Below are 13415 nucleotides of genomic sequence, written 5' to 3'. Positions count from 1 at the left end.
AAGAAGGGTAAACGAGAAAAGCAATAGAAATGAAAACGAAGCTCTAAAATGTAAGTTGACAGGCAGGTCAATTGGTTCCCCGGTCCAATCTTTCGTATATGCCAATGATATTCAATTCTTGCAAATCCTTCCAGCTGTTTATCGTTGCGCCAATCCATTACGCCACAGTCCTTTCTTCATCTCATAACTCGCACAATTTTTCAGTCCAGGCTCTGGATCATAACCTTGATGGCGCCGCTCTTGGGATTTGCCGACGTCTCAAACGCCTTGACGGCATCTTCCAATGTGAAACGATGTGTGACAAACTTGGACAAATCAAGGACGCCGCTCTCGATCAGGCGGATGGCTCGCGGCCAGGTGTTGCTGTATCGATACTGCAGCTGGATATCGACTTCCCGTACACTCGCCCGCATGAAGGGAATGTTGATCTCATTCTTGCCGACGCCAATGATGAAGACTTTGCCTCCGAATTTGCTGGCATAGATGGCGGCCGCAATGCTACTCTCGACGCCGGTGCATTCCATGGTGACGGCTGGCTCAATACCGCCAAAGGCTTCGACAATGCCCTTGGCAGTCTCTTCGGCCGACTTCCCTATCTCAATTTTGTGCGTCGTCACGCGAGGGCAGACTTCCTTTGCAAACGCCAAGCGGCTCTCAGAAATGTCTGTGATGACGAGCGGGCAAGCACCGGCGGCCGCGCAGCAAAGCATGGATACCAGTCCAATAGGGCCAGCTCCACAGATCAGGACGGGATCACCAAGTTGGATCTTGGCCCTCTGCATGCCAGCCAAGGCCACACTCAGAGGCTCCAGTAGCGCACCATTCTCATAAGACATGTTGCCAATCTTGTGGCACCAAACGGCCGGGTGGTTGACATAGCGTCGGAGCAGTCCCGGCACCGGCGGCGTAGACAGGAACTCGACCTTTTCGCAGCCGTTGTAGCGACCCGTTAAGCAAGGCTCGCAGGCGTTGCAGATGATATTGGGCTCAATAGCAACGCGGTCGCCAACTTGGAGGCTTGTGACACTGGGGTGGACGGCGATAACTTCACCAGCTGATTCGTGGCCAAGGATGTGATCATCCTCTACAATCATAGGCCCAATGCAGCCAGCGTGCCAGAAGTGAACGTCAGATCTAGACGAACATACTCGATTAATTATCAGTTACTCTACATTTCGCATGGTAGCATTACATACCCGCATATGCCGGTGCTGCGGACGGCGATGGTAACCTCGCCGGGCTTCAGATCAGCTCCAGATTTGACAGCATCGACGCTGGGTTCAGCTTCGCTTATCCAGAGGTCGTGCTTGGGGTTTGTGAAAACGCCAATGTTAGGCTTCAGCGAGATGGCTGCCCCTCCGGCTTTGGGAGCGTCATCAACGGCAGAAGGTGACATAGTGTATGTGTGGTAATTTGACGACAGAAGCTAGACTGAGGATGTCGGCTCGCAAACAGACGCAAAGTTATGATCAAGAGGAAGAAAGGATCAGCGAAGGAGTAGCGAGTTTATATATTTATACACGCTCTTTTTTAACTATTCAGGGTCCAGAAACCGGCGTCGGCTATGAAAAGGTAAGGCATCCATCTATCTACCCAGAAATTACTCCAGTCCGCTCCTAGCCACAGACGAGCTCCTCCTCCTCTCCTCTTCCTCCTACCCCCCTCCGTCCCGCTCATGCGCCGCAAGCTTAAGGTGGGGTTCATCAACTTCCGAATGAGAACGTGCTTGAGGCGAGCTCCCCGACAGCTAAATTCTAAGATGCTAGCCTTACAAAATAAGTGGCCCGGGGAGAAAGACGCCCAATGTATTGTCATGGCCATTCCGGCGGAGTGATATTAGACCCGGAAAATGCCTAAGCGCACTCGCAGCCAGACCGTCCGGGGCCGTAGAGACGGGGACCGATCCTGACCCGCGCCAATCACCGCGGTGGCGGCGAGTAAAACAGCGCCACGAGTGTGGACCGAGAGGTTTGCAGGTATCATGGCAAGATTATCCGTCTGCACAGATGTTTGAGGTATGTGATAACGCCGCAGACAATGGGACAGCATTGCTCTTTTATAACACAGAGCTTTTGCAACTCACAGGCTTCAAGCTCAAGGGCGGCCCATCTACACTTGGATACCCACCCCGCAATGGCAACTTTCTTCGTCTTCAACCGCTTTATCCGCCCAGGCCCTCGATAGATATCCGCCATAATTACACTAATGAGGAAAACACCCTTCGGAAAAAATCAAGCCTTTTGCCTCATTGGGCTTTACACAGACATCACTCGTACTCCATACACACCACCAACCAACAATGTTTCTGCTTCCGTCCTCTTTTTTTCTCTCGTTCTTCACCCCACATTAGCTTAATCACCCAAGCCCCCTTCAGAACGACGACTTGTGACTGGTACGGGTATAAACTCGGTGGATCTTTAATGCTCTCTTGAATTTAGGCATGTTCCATTCTACCAGCGCTTCCCTTACACCGGGTAGCCTTGTCTGGTGACTGACTCTATTCGTCTATTTGGGTTTATGCCTTTTTTTCCCCCTTTAGTAGCCGCAGTAGTATCTGATCATCCTTCGTCGTAGCCACTTGATTAGGCAGCCGAATTTTCATGTTGAAGTCCACCATGCAGTCTTCCCGACTGGTTGGGTACACGGCTTAATTGCCAATTGCAGAAGCAAAAAGAAGGTTGGTCTCCTGAAACGGAGGAGCAGGAAAAAAGACAAAAAGAAACATCAATGCGTGAACTGGGAATCGAACCCAGGGCTCCCCGACGTTGCTCGGATGGCAACGGAGAATTTTACCACTAAACCATTCACGCTTTGGTTCTTGTTGAAATCGCTTGCGCAAAATATCATAATGAACTTCGAGAAGAAACTACGTGCGTAAATTACTACCGTTAACGACAACTACTACGAAAGCACTCACGAAGCTACATACGTTGATCAACCCACCCTTAACCAACCTAGACCTATTTTATCTCACTTGCGCATGGATAGTATCAACTATTGTAGCTTGTTTTCCCTGGTTTTGTTTTTTTTTCTTTCCCATGGTCCTGCTTTCCACATGCAGCTCTGCCTTTGGTGCCACCTCTCTTGTTTCATTTGGATGGACGGTGTGCAACTCTCATCTTCTGTACTCAACTTCTGCAAACATGTTTGCGAGTTTGAAAATAACTGCGATACGCACAAGCTACGTACTTGGTTATACAGTCGAGAACATATCAATTTTGTATCATACTGTTGTACCTTCACACACACAATTTGACAGCCGCGGTGAGCAAACTCGTGTACGTTTACCATTTTGATCGCTAGCATCTTTTCAACCACGACGCGGACGAAATGGCCCGTAGGATACGTGTAAGTTTCGTCCATAATGTGAATAGAGAGAAGAGACGTCACATCACAGGCACGTAAAGCCTTGATATCCGGCTAATAATGTGTGTATTAGACTCGGCCCTGTTCTAAACGACCCATGATCTTGGGTAACAGTCCTAAACCATTGCCAAATGCTCTTTGATTCGTTTTTCTTTGTGTATTTCCCTTTCGTACGCCAATATCGCATTCCCCCCCAAAACGCCAATACCCATTGTCCCCCAAAAAATATGTGCCTCCTCTCCCTGTTATTACAGTACTCCTGTGTATTGATCCATTCCTTCAGCACGGTATAGTATAAAAATAATCCGTTGCCATTACGCTCTAGGCCTTGACTGTGTGATCTGTGCATGGTGTCACCAAGGCGTTTCTCAAGCGAGGCCCAACATTACACAGGTTTTCCAAGGCTAGTCTTTATTCGCCAACCGAGACGACAACGTCGCCTTTACAGTTGCCGTAAGAGCAACACTCGGATGGATCCATGTCGCCTCGAAGGATGGCATCAACTTTTGCCTAGAAAAAGTCAGCAACTCGCATTCAGACGGCCAAGAGTTTAAGAGTCTTGCATCTGCACATGGGCCCGTGGGACCAACTGGCGCTGAAACAACAAGCGACGCTTGCAAGATGGCAGAAACTATCCACAAGAGCACCGATTTCATCATGTATATCGCAGGAGATGGGGTCGGGGTTTCGCCTTATCAAAATTTTCGCAGCCCTGACTCCTCGCAGCAGAGAATATATGGTCGAGGCTGGTAAAGCCAGAACTTCCAACGGAGAGGAAGAGCGAAGAGAGGGAAGAGGGAAGAAAATCCAAAGCTTGAGACACCAGCTGTTGCAAGGCGTCGTTGTTGTTTCTTGCGCTGCTTGACAGTCGAGATCAATGAGAAAAGTAGGAGGTTGGTAGAATCGTCGACGGACTTTAGGGAGAGATGGCGGCAGGAACTTCTCGATCGATGTCCAACTCCTCGCGGTTTGTTCTTGCGGGTTTTGGCGAGTGTATATATGGATACTAGATATACCTAGCATATAATCGCGTACATGTATTTCCGGATATCAGATCAGATCCCTCAGCAGTGGCTGCGCCTTGCGTCAATTAGCATCTCAGCAGTCTCTGCGGACTATTTATGCATGTGATGGCTATCTAGCACAAGCTTGTCCTCGGCATCGAACAAACAGTGGGTTGTCTTCCTTTGTGCTACCCAATATGCAAGCAAACGGTTGTCACAGCTAAAAGAAAAACAGAAGGAAAGCGGCAAATTTTAAAGGTTAAGCAAAATAAATAAACGGGTATCAAATCTCAAAATGATTGTTCAGTCGCTTTGTGCACAGCGGGAAGAGGCTTCGCACCTTTATAACCCGGTTCCACCTCCACCCTCGTCCGTCTCTTGATAGATTCTATTTCCTCCACAATGGCTCGCTATTTCTGCTTCTGCCTTGTAGAATTCCGCCAAGACAGACAAAGACGCTACCAGGCGTGGGTTCTGAATACGAGGTCTCTGCTTCTTCTTTGGCTGGCGTTTGGGAGGATCCTTGCTTGGTTCCCGCAGTCCCTTGCTGGCTGCGCACCGGCATGGAGTGTTTCTGTCCTCCTCGCTTGACTCGACGCCCTGGAGAGAGACAGCAGGCACTTTGTGTTACAGGAATGATGTCGATGAATAGTTCAAAGAATTTAGATTTTCAGCATTTGTAGATGCAACTTTTTTTTTTCTTCTGGAATAAATTCTGCCAAAAATACATACGGCATGTCTATAAGGCGGTGGGGATATGGTTTACAAGCGCGACTGCCGTATCTATCGTGATAGTGGACCACCGAAAAAAAAGAGAGAAACGTTTCCAATATTCTCACAATTCTTCGCGTGCTGCGTCCATTGATCCGATTGTGACTGGCAGCTGAGACGAAACCGCCCCAGCATCCCTGACGCCTTCATTCTTTCTCGCTCAATTTAAAAAGACCCTTGCGCTGAGAGATAGAGATGTTTCAGAGGCCTCATGTCTTATCAAGTCAGCGTGGAGCTCATGCTCTTGTCAATCTCGCGTTAACAGATGCTCGGAATCCACCAGCTAGCCAACCCTGGTCTCCTTATTCGAGTAAAGGCCGATTCATGACGACATATTTGCCGCTATATTCCTGTTCCTATGCTAAGACCCCTGAACTGTATGTCTCTTGGCATGGCATAGCTTCAAAAAGGGCACATGTGCCATCGTTGCACTACCACCTGCTTCGTGCCACACATCCCTTTTTCTTCTTCACTCCTAAACCAGCATCGATCGGAGAGGAGCCCGGAGCCGTGCTTGCCGAAGCCTGCCATTCGTTGCACCGAATGTCTGGGGGATAAAAGTGGTGCCCTCCAAAAACCGAGAAACCGTGCAGTTCGTACGGAGTGGCCGTATTACCGATTACGCGATGGAGACTCTGCAAAAAACGGTGATATTTTTACAGCCCCGCTGCGAAGCCTCAAATCTCAGCTACGCGCTGGCTGCGCAGAGCAGGTAGCTTTGTTAGGCAGCTACCAAGGTATCAATGCTCTCTTGTTAAAGCCCATGGCTCACACCAAGCTCCAGGCTTCGAGCCCTATCCCTGCGAATACTACTGTTGCTGCATCGCTCTCTGGTCCACCAACGGCTGCAATATCTCCAGCGTCTGCCACGCCGATGCATCCTCCTCGAAGAAACTTGATATTTCCATCCTCGCCGCCGGGGATACTCCACAGCTTCACACGCTGGTCGTTACTTACACTTACTCCTAGAAGTTCCGTGCCGCGACGGACTAACAAGACGCCTGCAATGGCTGCGGCGTGGGCTTTGCGCACGATGCTTCGCTTGACAAAAGTCCAGCTGGCATTGCCTGTGCCGCGCGAGGTCTGCCCGAGTAATGTTACACCAACGCTATTGTCGTCGCCCCCGGTAAACACATGGTACCCTTCTCCTGATTTCATCATGTCCAGACTTTTGATGCTGTTTTGGTGCAATGGCACGACCTGTTCCAGGACATACTTGTGCTGGGCCCCTTCGTCGGGCTCAGTCCGCCATAGGGCAAGGTGACCATCGGTGGATGCTGTGAAGAGTACTGGTAGCTGATTGCGTATGCCAAGATGGCGCGTCTGCGTGAGACACGCTCCCGTGTATGCTCCCTTTATAAGGAGTTCGAATCGGCCGCTGTCACTTGTGTAGCGATACGTCCTTAACACCGAATTCGAAAATCCCATCGTTACTATTATACCGTCCCCATTGTTGGATTTACAGACATCGAAATCCATGATGCGGAGATCGGCATCTGCACTTTTATCCGTAAAGACGCCTTCGCAGACGACTGCCAAGCCTTTGTAATCAGAGTCCAAGTTCCGCACTCTCCATACGAAGAACTCTTCATTACCAGCGCTGCTGAAGAGATAATCATCTCCTAACCAGACAAGCTTTTGGAGGCCTGTAACGTGGGTCTTCATAGCTGCCACACATCGTAGATCTGCCTGTGCACCTTCTCCAGCAGGTTGATAATCCCATATGCGAATAGAAGTGTCTTCGGCGCCTGTAGCTATATAACGGCCATTGGAGCTCAGACTTCGAATTTCTCGTCCATGGATTCCACTCTTGACCCACTCGTGCCTCAATTGGTCTGATGAAGATATGGAGAGCTTTGATGTCTTTGTAAACGCGAAACGATAACGACCAGGTATCGATTTGCTGCATGTCAGCTGGAACGTCCTATGCGCTCCACCACATTCGATTGTCGCTACTTCTTCTCGTCGTGTCTCGTTCCAAATGACAAAATCCTTGCTTCTAAACCCGTATAATACCAGCTCGGGCACAGTGTCTTGGGTAAACCACGCGCCTGCAATCATAGGTCCAAAGGGTGGTGAAGTTTCATGTCGCAGGTGAAGGAGAACGCATTCTGGCCGCCGATCTATTTCGTATATCCTGTATTTTCCATCGCGGCTAGTGACAAGGATGTAGTGGGAGGTATGGTGTGAGCCTGATTTTAGGGGTAGTGGGAGAATGGCGGTGATTGTATCGCGGCTTCGTGTTGCGATATCTAGGATTGGGCTGTATGTCTCATCGTCTTTGTGATCAAGAATTGATAGCCATCCATGCCGAGATCCAATGACGAGCAGATCATCTACTTTCCCAGCCGCAGTAGGGACAAATCTAGGATCGAGGCCCCCAGTCTGTGCTTGGCTGCGGACACCGCCCGTAGAGATGTCAATCGAAAAGTAATGAGAATCCGCCTTTCCGTGGAGGAAGACTAAAACCTCTGCCGAAGCGGACCTCGATCCATCTCTGCTTTTATTCGAGAGACAGATCATATCGGTGATCTTGCCCAGCATGGAGGAAACGTGTGTGATACTCTTGGATGACAGGCTAAAATGGTAAATATTTCCGCTCGCTGTACCCAGAAGAGCGGCTGTGGGATCAATGGCTTTTACGACATAGCAAAGCTTCACCTCTCCTTGTCGCTCCTCAGGAACATTTATTTGCTCCCACTTTGGTTCGGTGTGGGATTCTATTAGGTGTCCTAAGAGAAGTTTTCCATAGCTAGTAGTGACAAGGATATGGTCGTGAGAGAGAAAATCATAGCGACTAATAATCTCCTTGGAAGACACAAGGCCCTTTAGAATGTCGCTGGCATCCAAAACTATTGAACCGCCGACACTGTTTGACCGTTCATCAATCAGGGCAGGCTCTTCAATGAGACAGATTTGGCTATCAGTGCCACCGGTGGCAATGAGTACAGCCTTGTCTTCGGCTAGCATGGCCCTTGACCAAAGGTGCTTCCCATTATGCAGGGAAAATGTCTTGCTGTGGGACATTTTTCCGGTTAACGATTTTGAGCTAGGATTGGGCTCTCCAGCCGACGCATCGCAGTCAATTTGGAGACGCCATCTCTGCGTCGTTGCATCTTCGCCAAAGGAATAGACGGATAAGGCATTTTCTCCGCACTCGGGGCCAAACCTGACTCCCCATATGCGCGATGCGTGTCCCATTACAGCTGCAATGGGAGTACCCTCCTCGCTGGAATCTGAAACACTGTCGCCACGCTCAATATCGTTGCCTCCAAAGCCCGTATTGATGACCTGGTTGGGCTGGAGGGGTTGAGATCGGGCTTTGTCTTTTCTCTCCGTGATATCCCAAATGCGAATCGTCCTGTCGTCGCTGCAGCTGGCAACCATCTGTACCGAGCTCCCGTCGGATAGTGTAATTGTACAGATGTCCATGCCGAAAATAGATCCCTCATGACCTTCAAAGTTGAATAGCGTTTCGGTTGACCACCTGCCGCCTTCTAGCAGGTGACATTTCCATACGACAACGTGGCCGAAGACAGTTCCTCCGGCAACCAGTATGGTGTCGTCTGATATCCAACTAAGATGAGCGGAATAGAGCATCGGTCTTGAGGGTGCAATGACGGCGCCGAGGGTGATCTCTCCTGTACTGGGCGAATACTTTAAGGGAATAACCTCGTTGTGAGCCGTGGCTAGTACCGCAACAGAAGGACCGGCTTCTGAGAATGCACCATGGTATATCCAATCAGGAGCCGTCGCCCTGGCTATCGCAGGGGGCCGACCATTCACAGAACCATCGCCGTCATCCTCCCGAGTGAGGCTTTCAACAGCAAGGATGGCTATGTGGCAGAAACCCCATGCAAGAACTTGGCCATGCCTCACGGAAATCCCATGGATAGGCTGATCTATGAATACGCTTACGCGAGAGACGAAGCGGCCTTTGTGGCGCCCATTTTTCGCCTCGTAGACAACAAGGTCAGAGTCTTCGCCAGCGAAGACAAAGAGCCTCCCAGAAGGCGCGCGGTGTAAAGCTAGAGCCGTAACGGGGTCCTGGGAGAGGTCTCGCCTGAATCTGATTTGGCTTGCAGTCTTGTATACAGTCGATTAGCTATGCTCTTGGAATAACAACATATGTTCAAAGGTCGTGAGGGGCAGTTGTGATGGGGCGAGCTTTCATGTTTGAATGCTGGAGGGGCAGTTTAGAATTTTATGCAGAGACGAACCATGATGTCGGCAGAGTTGTAGAGTAGGCGCGGCTTTTACGCTATGTGAGCCACAGGCTCAGTAAGATATGTACCTTATGCTATGCAGACATTCAATAATGACTCAATGCTGTCGATGTTGTGTCGTTGAGTTGCGCGGTGAAATATTTGGCGTCAAAAAAATTTCTGCGTGCATCTACTGACTGCGATTACCGAGTAAGGCCACCAACTCACTAGCACCTATTCAACGCTTTTATTTACAGCCACAACACACATCATGGCACACTTTGTTACGAAAATTTTGAACACATCATTGGCACCAAGAAGTCTTTTTCTTTTTGAAAATTTTCTTGTCGTTCAGTCATTGAAATGTATCCGCTATACTCTATATACAGATTGTTCCCCGCCATCTTGGGTATCCAATCACCAACGGCTGGTGCCACCGCCCGTAGCCATCCTGTACTTGAAATATACCAAACGCCATGCAAAGGAATGTTTAAAAAAAAAACACATCGCAGCAAGCACTAAGCATCCATTCCCTTGCGTTCTTTGTTCTCATATTCAGATAGTCTGAAGAGCTTTTGAAGAAAGAGATCACACCCCACCACAAAAGGACGCAGTGGTCCTTTTTTTTATCGTTTTAATTACCACTTCGAGTCGATGTCTATTCGAAATCCATTTAGGCTCGGTGAGAGTAAGGCTCGTAAGCAAGGTCAGATCGGCCAGAGCCGGAGTTGAAGCGGGGAGCACCAGAGGTGTAGCCGGTCTGCTCGCCGAGAGGAGCATATCCGCGAGATCCAAATCCGCCGGTAGGGAGCAGCTTCTCGCCGTCGGAGTGGTGGTTCTTCTTCTGGCGCTTCTCGGGGGCGCAGCAGCAGATGGTGAAGATCCAGAAGAGACTGGCACCGATGCTGAAGGCGGCACTGATCCAGATAATGGCCAGGAAGCGGCCGTCGATGTGGACCTTGGCGCCGTAGAGGGTCTTGGAGCCATCAACAACACCAGCAATAACGGCAACGGTGGCAGTGGCGAGAGAGTCGGCAAGGATGATGATGGTGGTGGTGAAGGCAGATTCACACCACGTCAGGCACGAAACGGCACGGGAGAAGTTTGAGAAGATGCCAATGAGCAGCTCAAAGCCGAGAGCGATGAGAGCGACGATGAAGGCAATCTCAGACCACTTGATGAGCTTCTGGAAGGCCGAGACGGCGTCCTTGATATCCTTGGGCAGCTTGATGGTGGCGCCGCCGTCCTTGATATCGGTGGTGTTGATCTGCTTGGAGGCCCAATCGAACTGAGACTTGGTGCAGGTGAACTTCTTGTTGTCGTCGGAGGAGCAAGATCCCCAGAGCGTCACGTCGTAGTACTTGTGAAGGCCAAGATCCTCTGCGGTGATGTTGCCAACCTTGGTTTCCTTCATGCTGAAGTCGGCGCGCTTGGCGAGGTCGCTTACGCTCAGCGGGCTGATGCTCAACTCGCTGAGGTCGACCTGCAGGAGTCTGACATTCTCGTGGGCCACGCCGGCGAGGACTGCGTAGAGCAGTGTGCCGAGCGAGGCAATGGTGAGGATGAGTGGCAGAGCCACGCAGAAGAATCGACCGACACCCATTGCTGTCTTTCTTGCTGGTTTGTTTATCTGTTCTGTTTATCGGTGGGGTATCCTGTCAGGCACAGAGAGCGGCTCTGGTGTAGAAACGAGGGGTTTGGTCGATCTTGATTGGCAAAAGTCGACCGGAGCAAAAACGAAAGTCGAGTCAATGCGCTCGCACAAACAAGATGGAATGAAACGATGGAGAGTGAGATGGGAATAAGCAGCAAGAACGGATCATGATATACGAGTTGGGCACCAGGTGGTTTTAAAAGCATGGAGCGGGCTTGACGCAGCGTCGGGTTGCTTACATGTTTTTTTAGTGGGCTGTGTGACATGCGGCGAATGGGTGGCGCAGTAACCAGAGCTGCTGTGGCAGGGAGGGTGGAGTGGAGCGGGCAGTGCGAGATTCAGAGACGATCCAGCGCGGTGCGGCCAATGCCACTGGCTCAGCTCCAGATGGTGATGGATGCTTAAAAAAGCGCACCTGGGCCGGACCCATGCCTGGGGCGCACAGGATTTGCGCGTGCTCCAGCACAAGCCCGCGTAACGGGTGGCTGGGGGGCATCTGGGGGACTCGGGCTTGGGACTTGGGGCCTGGTGAGACCCGAGAGCTGCTGCTAGCACGAGAACGGCCTCTTGGTGCCTGTGCTTGTGGCATTGTGCGAGTCCAGGGCCGTGATGATGGCGCCGTTAGTAATGCTCCCAACCTCGGCGCCATAAATAGACGGGAAGAGAGCCACCAAGCAGCTATAAATACTGGCCCCTGGCGCTCTCTAGGCACGGAGCTACCCTAGCACGGGCAGAGTCTTTGAAGGACAATTGCCAGTAAGCACCATATTCGTGCACTGGAGCACCCTAACGAACTGGAAAGAACCAGTTCCGTGCTATTTTGGCAGAGAGCCCAACGCGCTTTGAGTAATCTTCAAGGATGCAGGGAGGATGTCTTGTTGGACCGTCGCTGCGGCCTCCAGGGGTCAGAACCTCTGGCATCCCATGCAATAGTCTATACATACCTCCTAGTACTTACTGTACCAATCCTGTGCCAATCCTGTAATATAGGTACCTGTGTACAAACATCGGCAGTATTGGGTATTTTTTTCTTCATACTTGTACATACTTGTAGCATCAATAGGTACCACCGCCTGCATGCCCCGCTAAAGAAAGCTGCATATCTACCTCCAATGTACTGTATCTTGTAGACCAGGGGCTTGCAAGTTTGGACACGCAGCTTGCTTGGCAACCAACGTCATACCTCGAGTCCAATCGCGAGCAATCGACATCACGGTGGCCAAATCTTTCCTGGCACGAGCCCGTCTACAAAGTATAAACCGCAAATCTCTTGCTACATCTAGCAGCAAAAGTGGCTTCCGGATCGTCAAAACCGCCCCAGACCGTGGTAATAAACACAGTGAACCCTGAGTCGGCGATTTTTGTTTTTTCTGGACCTGCTTACGACAACAGCTGGGGACATGCAAGCGCATTTTCTGTGGTTCCTGAGCGCTGATCGTGCAGTCTCTAGCTCTGACTGTGCGCGGAAGCCCACATCCGAGAGTAGGCGTTATTTGAGCGGTGACTCTCCACACGGCGGCTGTTGGCCGAAGTCCCAATGCCCAGATATTTGAAAGAAGAAGAAGAATAAAAAAAAAAGTGCCCTGGCGAACCACCCCGGCCGTCGAGAAGCGAGCCATGCAACGCATCTCACGCAATGGCTCTCTTCCTACAGGGTAGATAAAACACCGCCTAAAAGCTGGCTCGGTACGCAGGACTGCTAGTGCCTCTGCTAGCAGCGATTAGTGATGGAGCTAGTGCTCGCCAGCTGGGCTGTGAGGTGAACTGGTTATTTCTAATTTTAGCCCTCTGCGATATCTAGCAGCAGAAGAAAACTGCCCCCTCCGCATGGAATGGAATCCTCAAGATGGAGTTCACATCGCATAGGGAGTTCTGCTTGTTGCTGGGTTGCGCAGAGAAGTCTCGCAGCGCGCGTCTTTCCACATCCTGAACGCTAACCATTTTCCATGTTGGTCAAGCAGAAACGCAGACTGCCTCAGATTGGGCTGATTAGGGAAAACGTGGCATGGATAGCTTACTCAATAGCGGCGGAATCTGGATAAGCAGAGGCTCGAGTTAGGCTAGGAATCCCTCATTCCTCCTTTGATAAGTGCCTAGTAGGTACTGTAGTACTAGTAATAGGTAATGCTTGTATAATGGGCAAACTGCAGTGTTTTTTGCTTGTAAGGAATGTTTTTGGTGCCTGGCCGCGAGCCGTCGCAATTTAGTTTCGTCGCTTGTCGTTTCTCGTGGGACTTGTGCCTTCTCGCGCTTACTTACCGGTCTGTTTCAATCTTCTTATTGTGTTGACTATTCTTCTGCTCATTCTTCTAGCTCTTATCTTTTGTTGTACAGTAAGGTCGGAAATTAAAATAGAGAGAGATGACTCATCCTCCGTGAGCACCAAATGCTTTAACAGGACATCTAGAGTATTTT

At 50.4% G+C, this 13415-nt stretch overlaps 3 protein-coding genes and 1 non-coding gene across 4 annotated transcripts; all 4 read right to left on the bottom strand.

The window, feature by feature from the left end:
• Positions 1 to 200: 200 nt before the first annotated feature.
• On the bottom strand, positions 201 to 1396 carry LAD1 (L-arabinitol 4-dehydrogenase; the record flags this gene model as incomplete). The annotated part of the gene is made up of 2 exons (XM_024903918.1): positions 201 to 1134; positions 1197 to 1396. 2 exons carry the CDS (start codon positions 1394 to 1396, stop codon positions 201 to 203), a joined length of 1134 nt encoding a protein of 377 aa, XP_024760313.1.
• Positions 1397 to 2728: 1332 nt separating this feature from the next.
• TrAFT101_005807 lies at positions 2729 to 2810 on the bottom strand. The gene has a single exon. It is a non-coding gene; the product is annotated as a tRNA-Gly (tRNA).
• A 590-nt stretch (positions 2811 to 3400) lies between these two features.
• Positions 3401 to 9518, bottom strand: TrAFT101_005806 (uncharacterized protein). The gene is made up of 3 exons (XM_024903917.2): positions 9362 to 9518; positions 3930 to 9227; positions 3401 to 3876 (listed from the first exon to the last, which is right to left on the bottom strand). Exons 1-2 carry the CDS (start codon positions 9362 to 9364, stop codon positions 5910 to 5912), a joined length of 3321 nt encoding a protein of 1106 aa, XP_024760310.2. The 5' UTR covers positions 9365 to 9518; the 3' UTR covers positions 3401 to 3876; positions 3930 to 5909.
• Positions 9519 to 10019: 501 nt separating this feature from the next.
• TrAFT101_005805 (uncharacterized protein) lies at positions 10020 to 10949 on the bottom strand (the record flags this gene model as incomplete). The annotated part of the gene is made up of 1 exon (XM_024908146.2): positions 10020 to 10949. One exon carries the CDS (start codon positions 10947 to 10949, stop codon positions 10020 to 10022), a length of 930 nt encoding a protein of 309 aa, XP_024760309.1.
• Positions 10950 to 13415: the final 2466 nt, after the last annotated feature.

This window comes from Trichoderma asperellum, chromosome 3, assembly GCF_020647865.1.
Source record: "Trichoderma asperellum chromosome 3, complete sequence".
Classification (NCBI taxonomy): Eukaryota; Fungi; Ascomycota; class Sordariomycetes; order Hypocreales; family Hypocreaceae; genus Trichoderma; species Trichoderma asperellum.
This window is presented reverse-complemented; position numbering and strand designations above follow the sequence as displayed.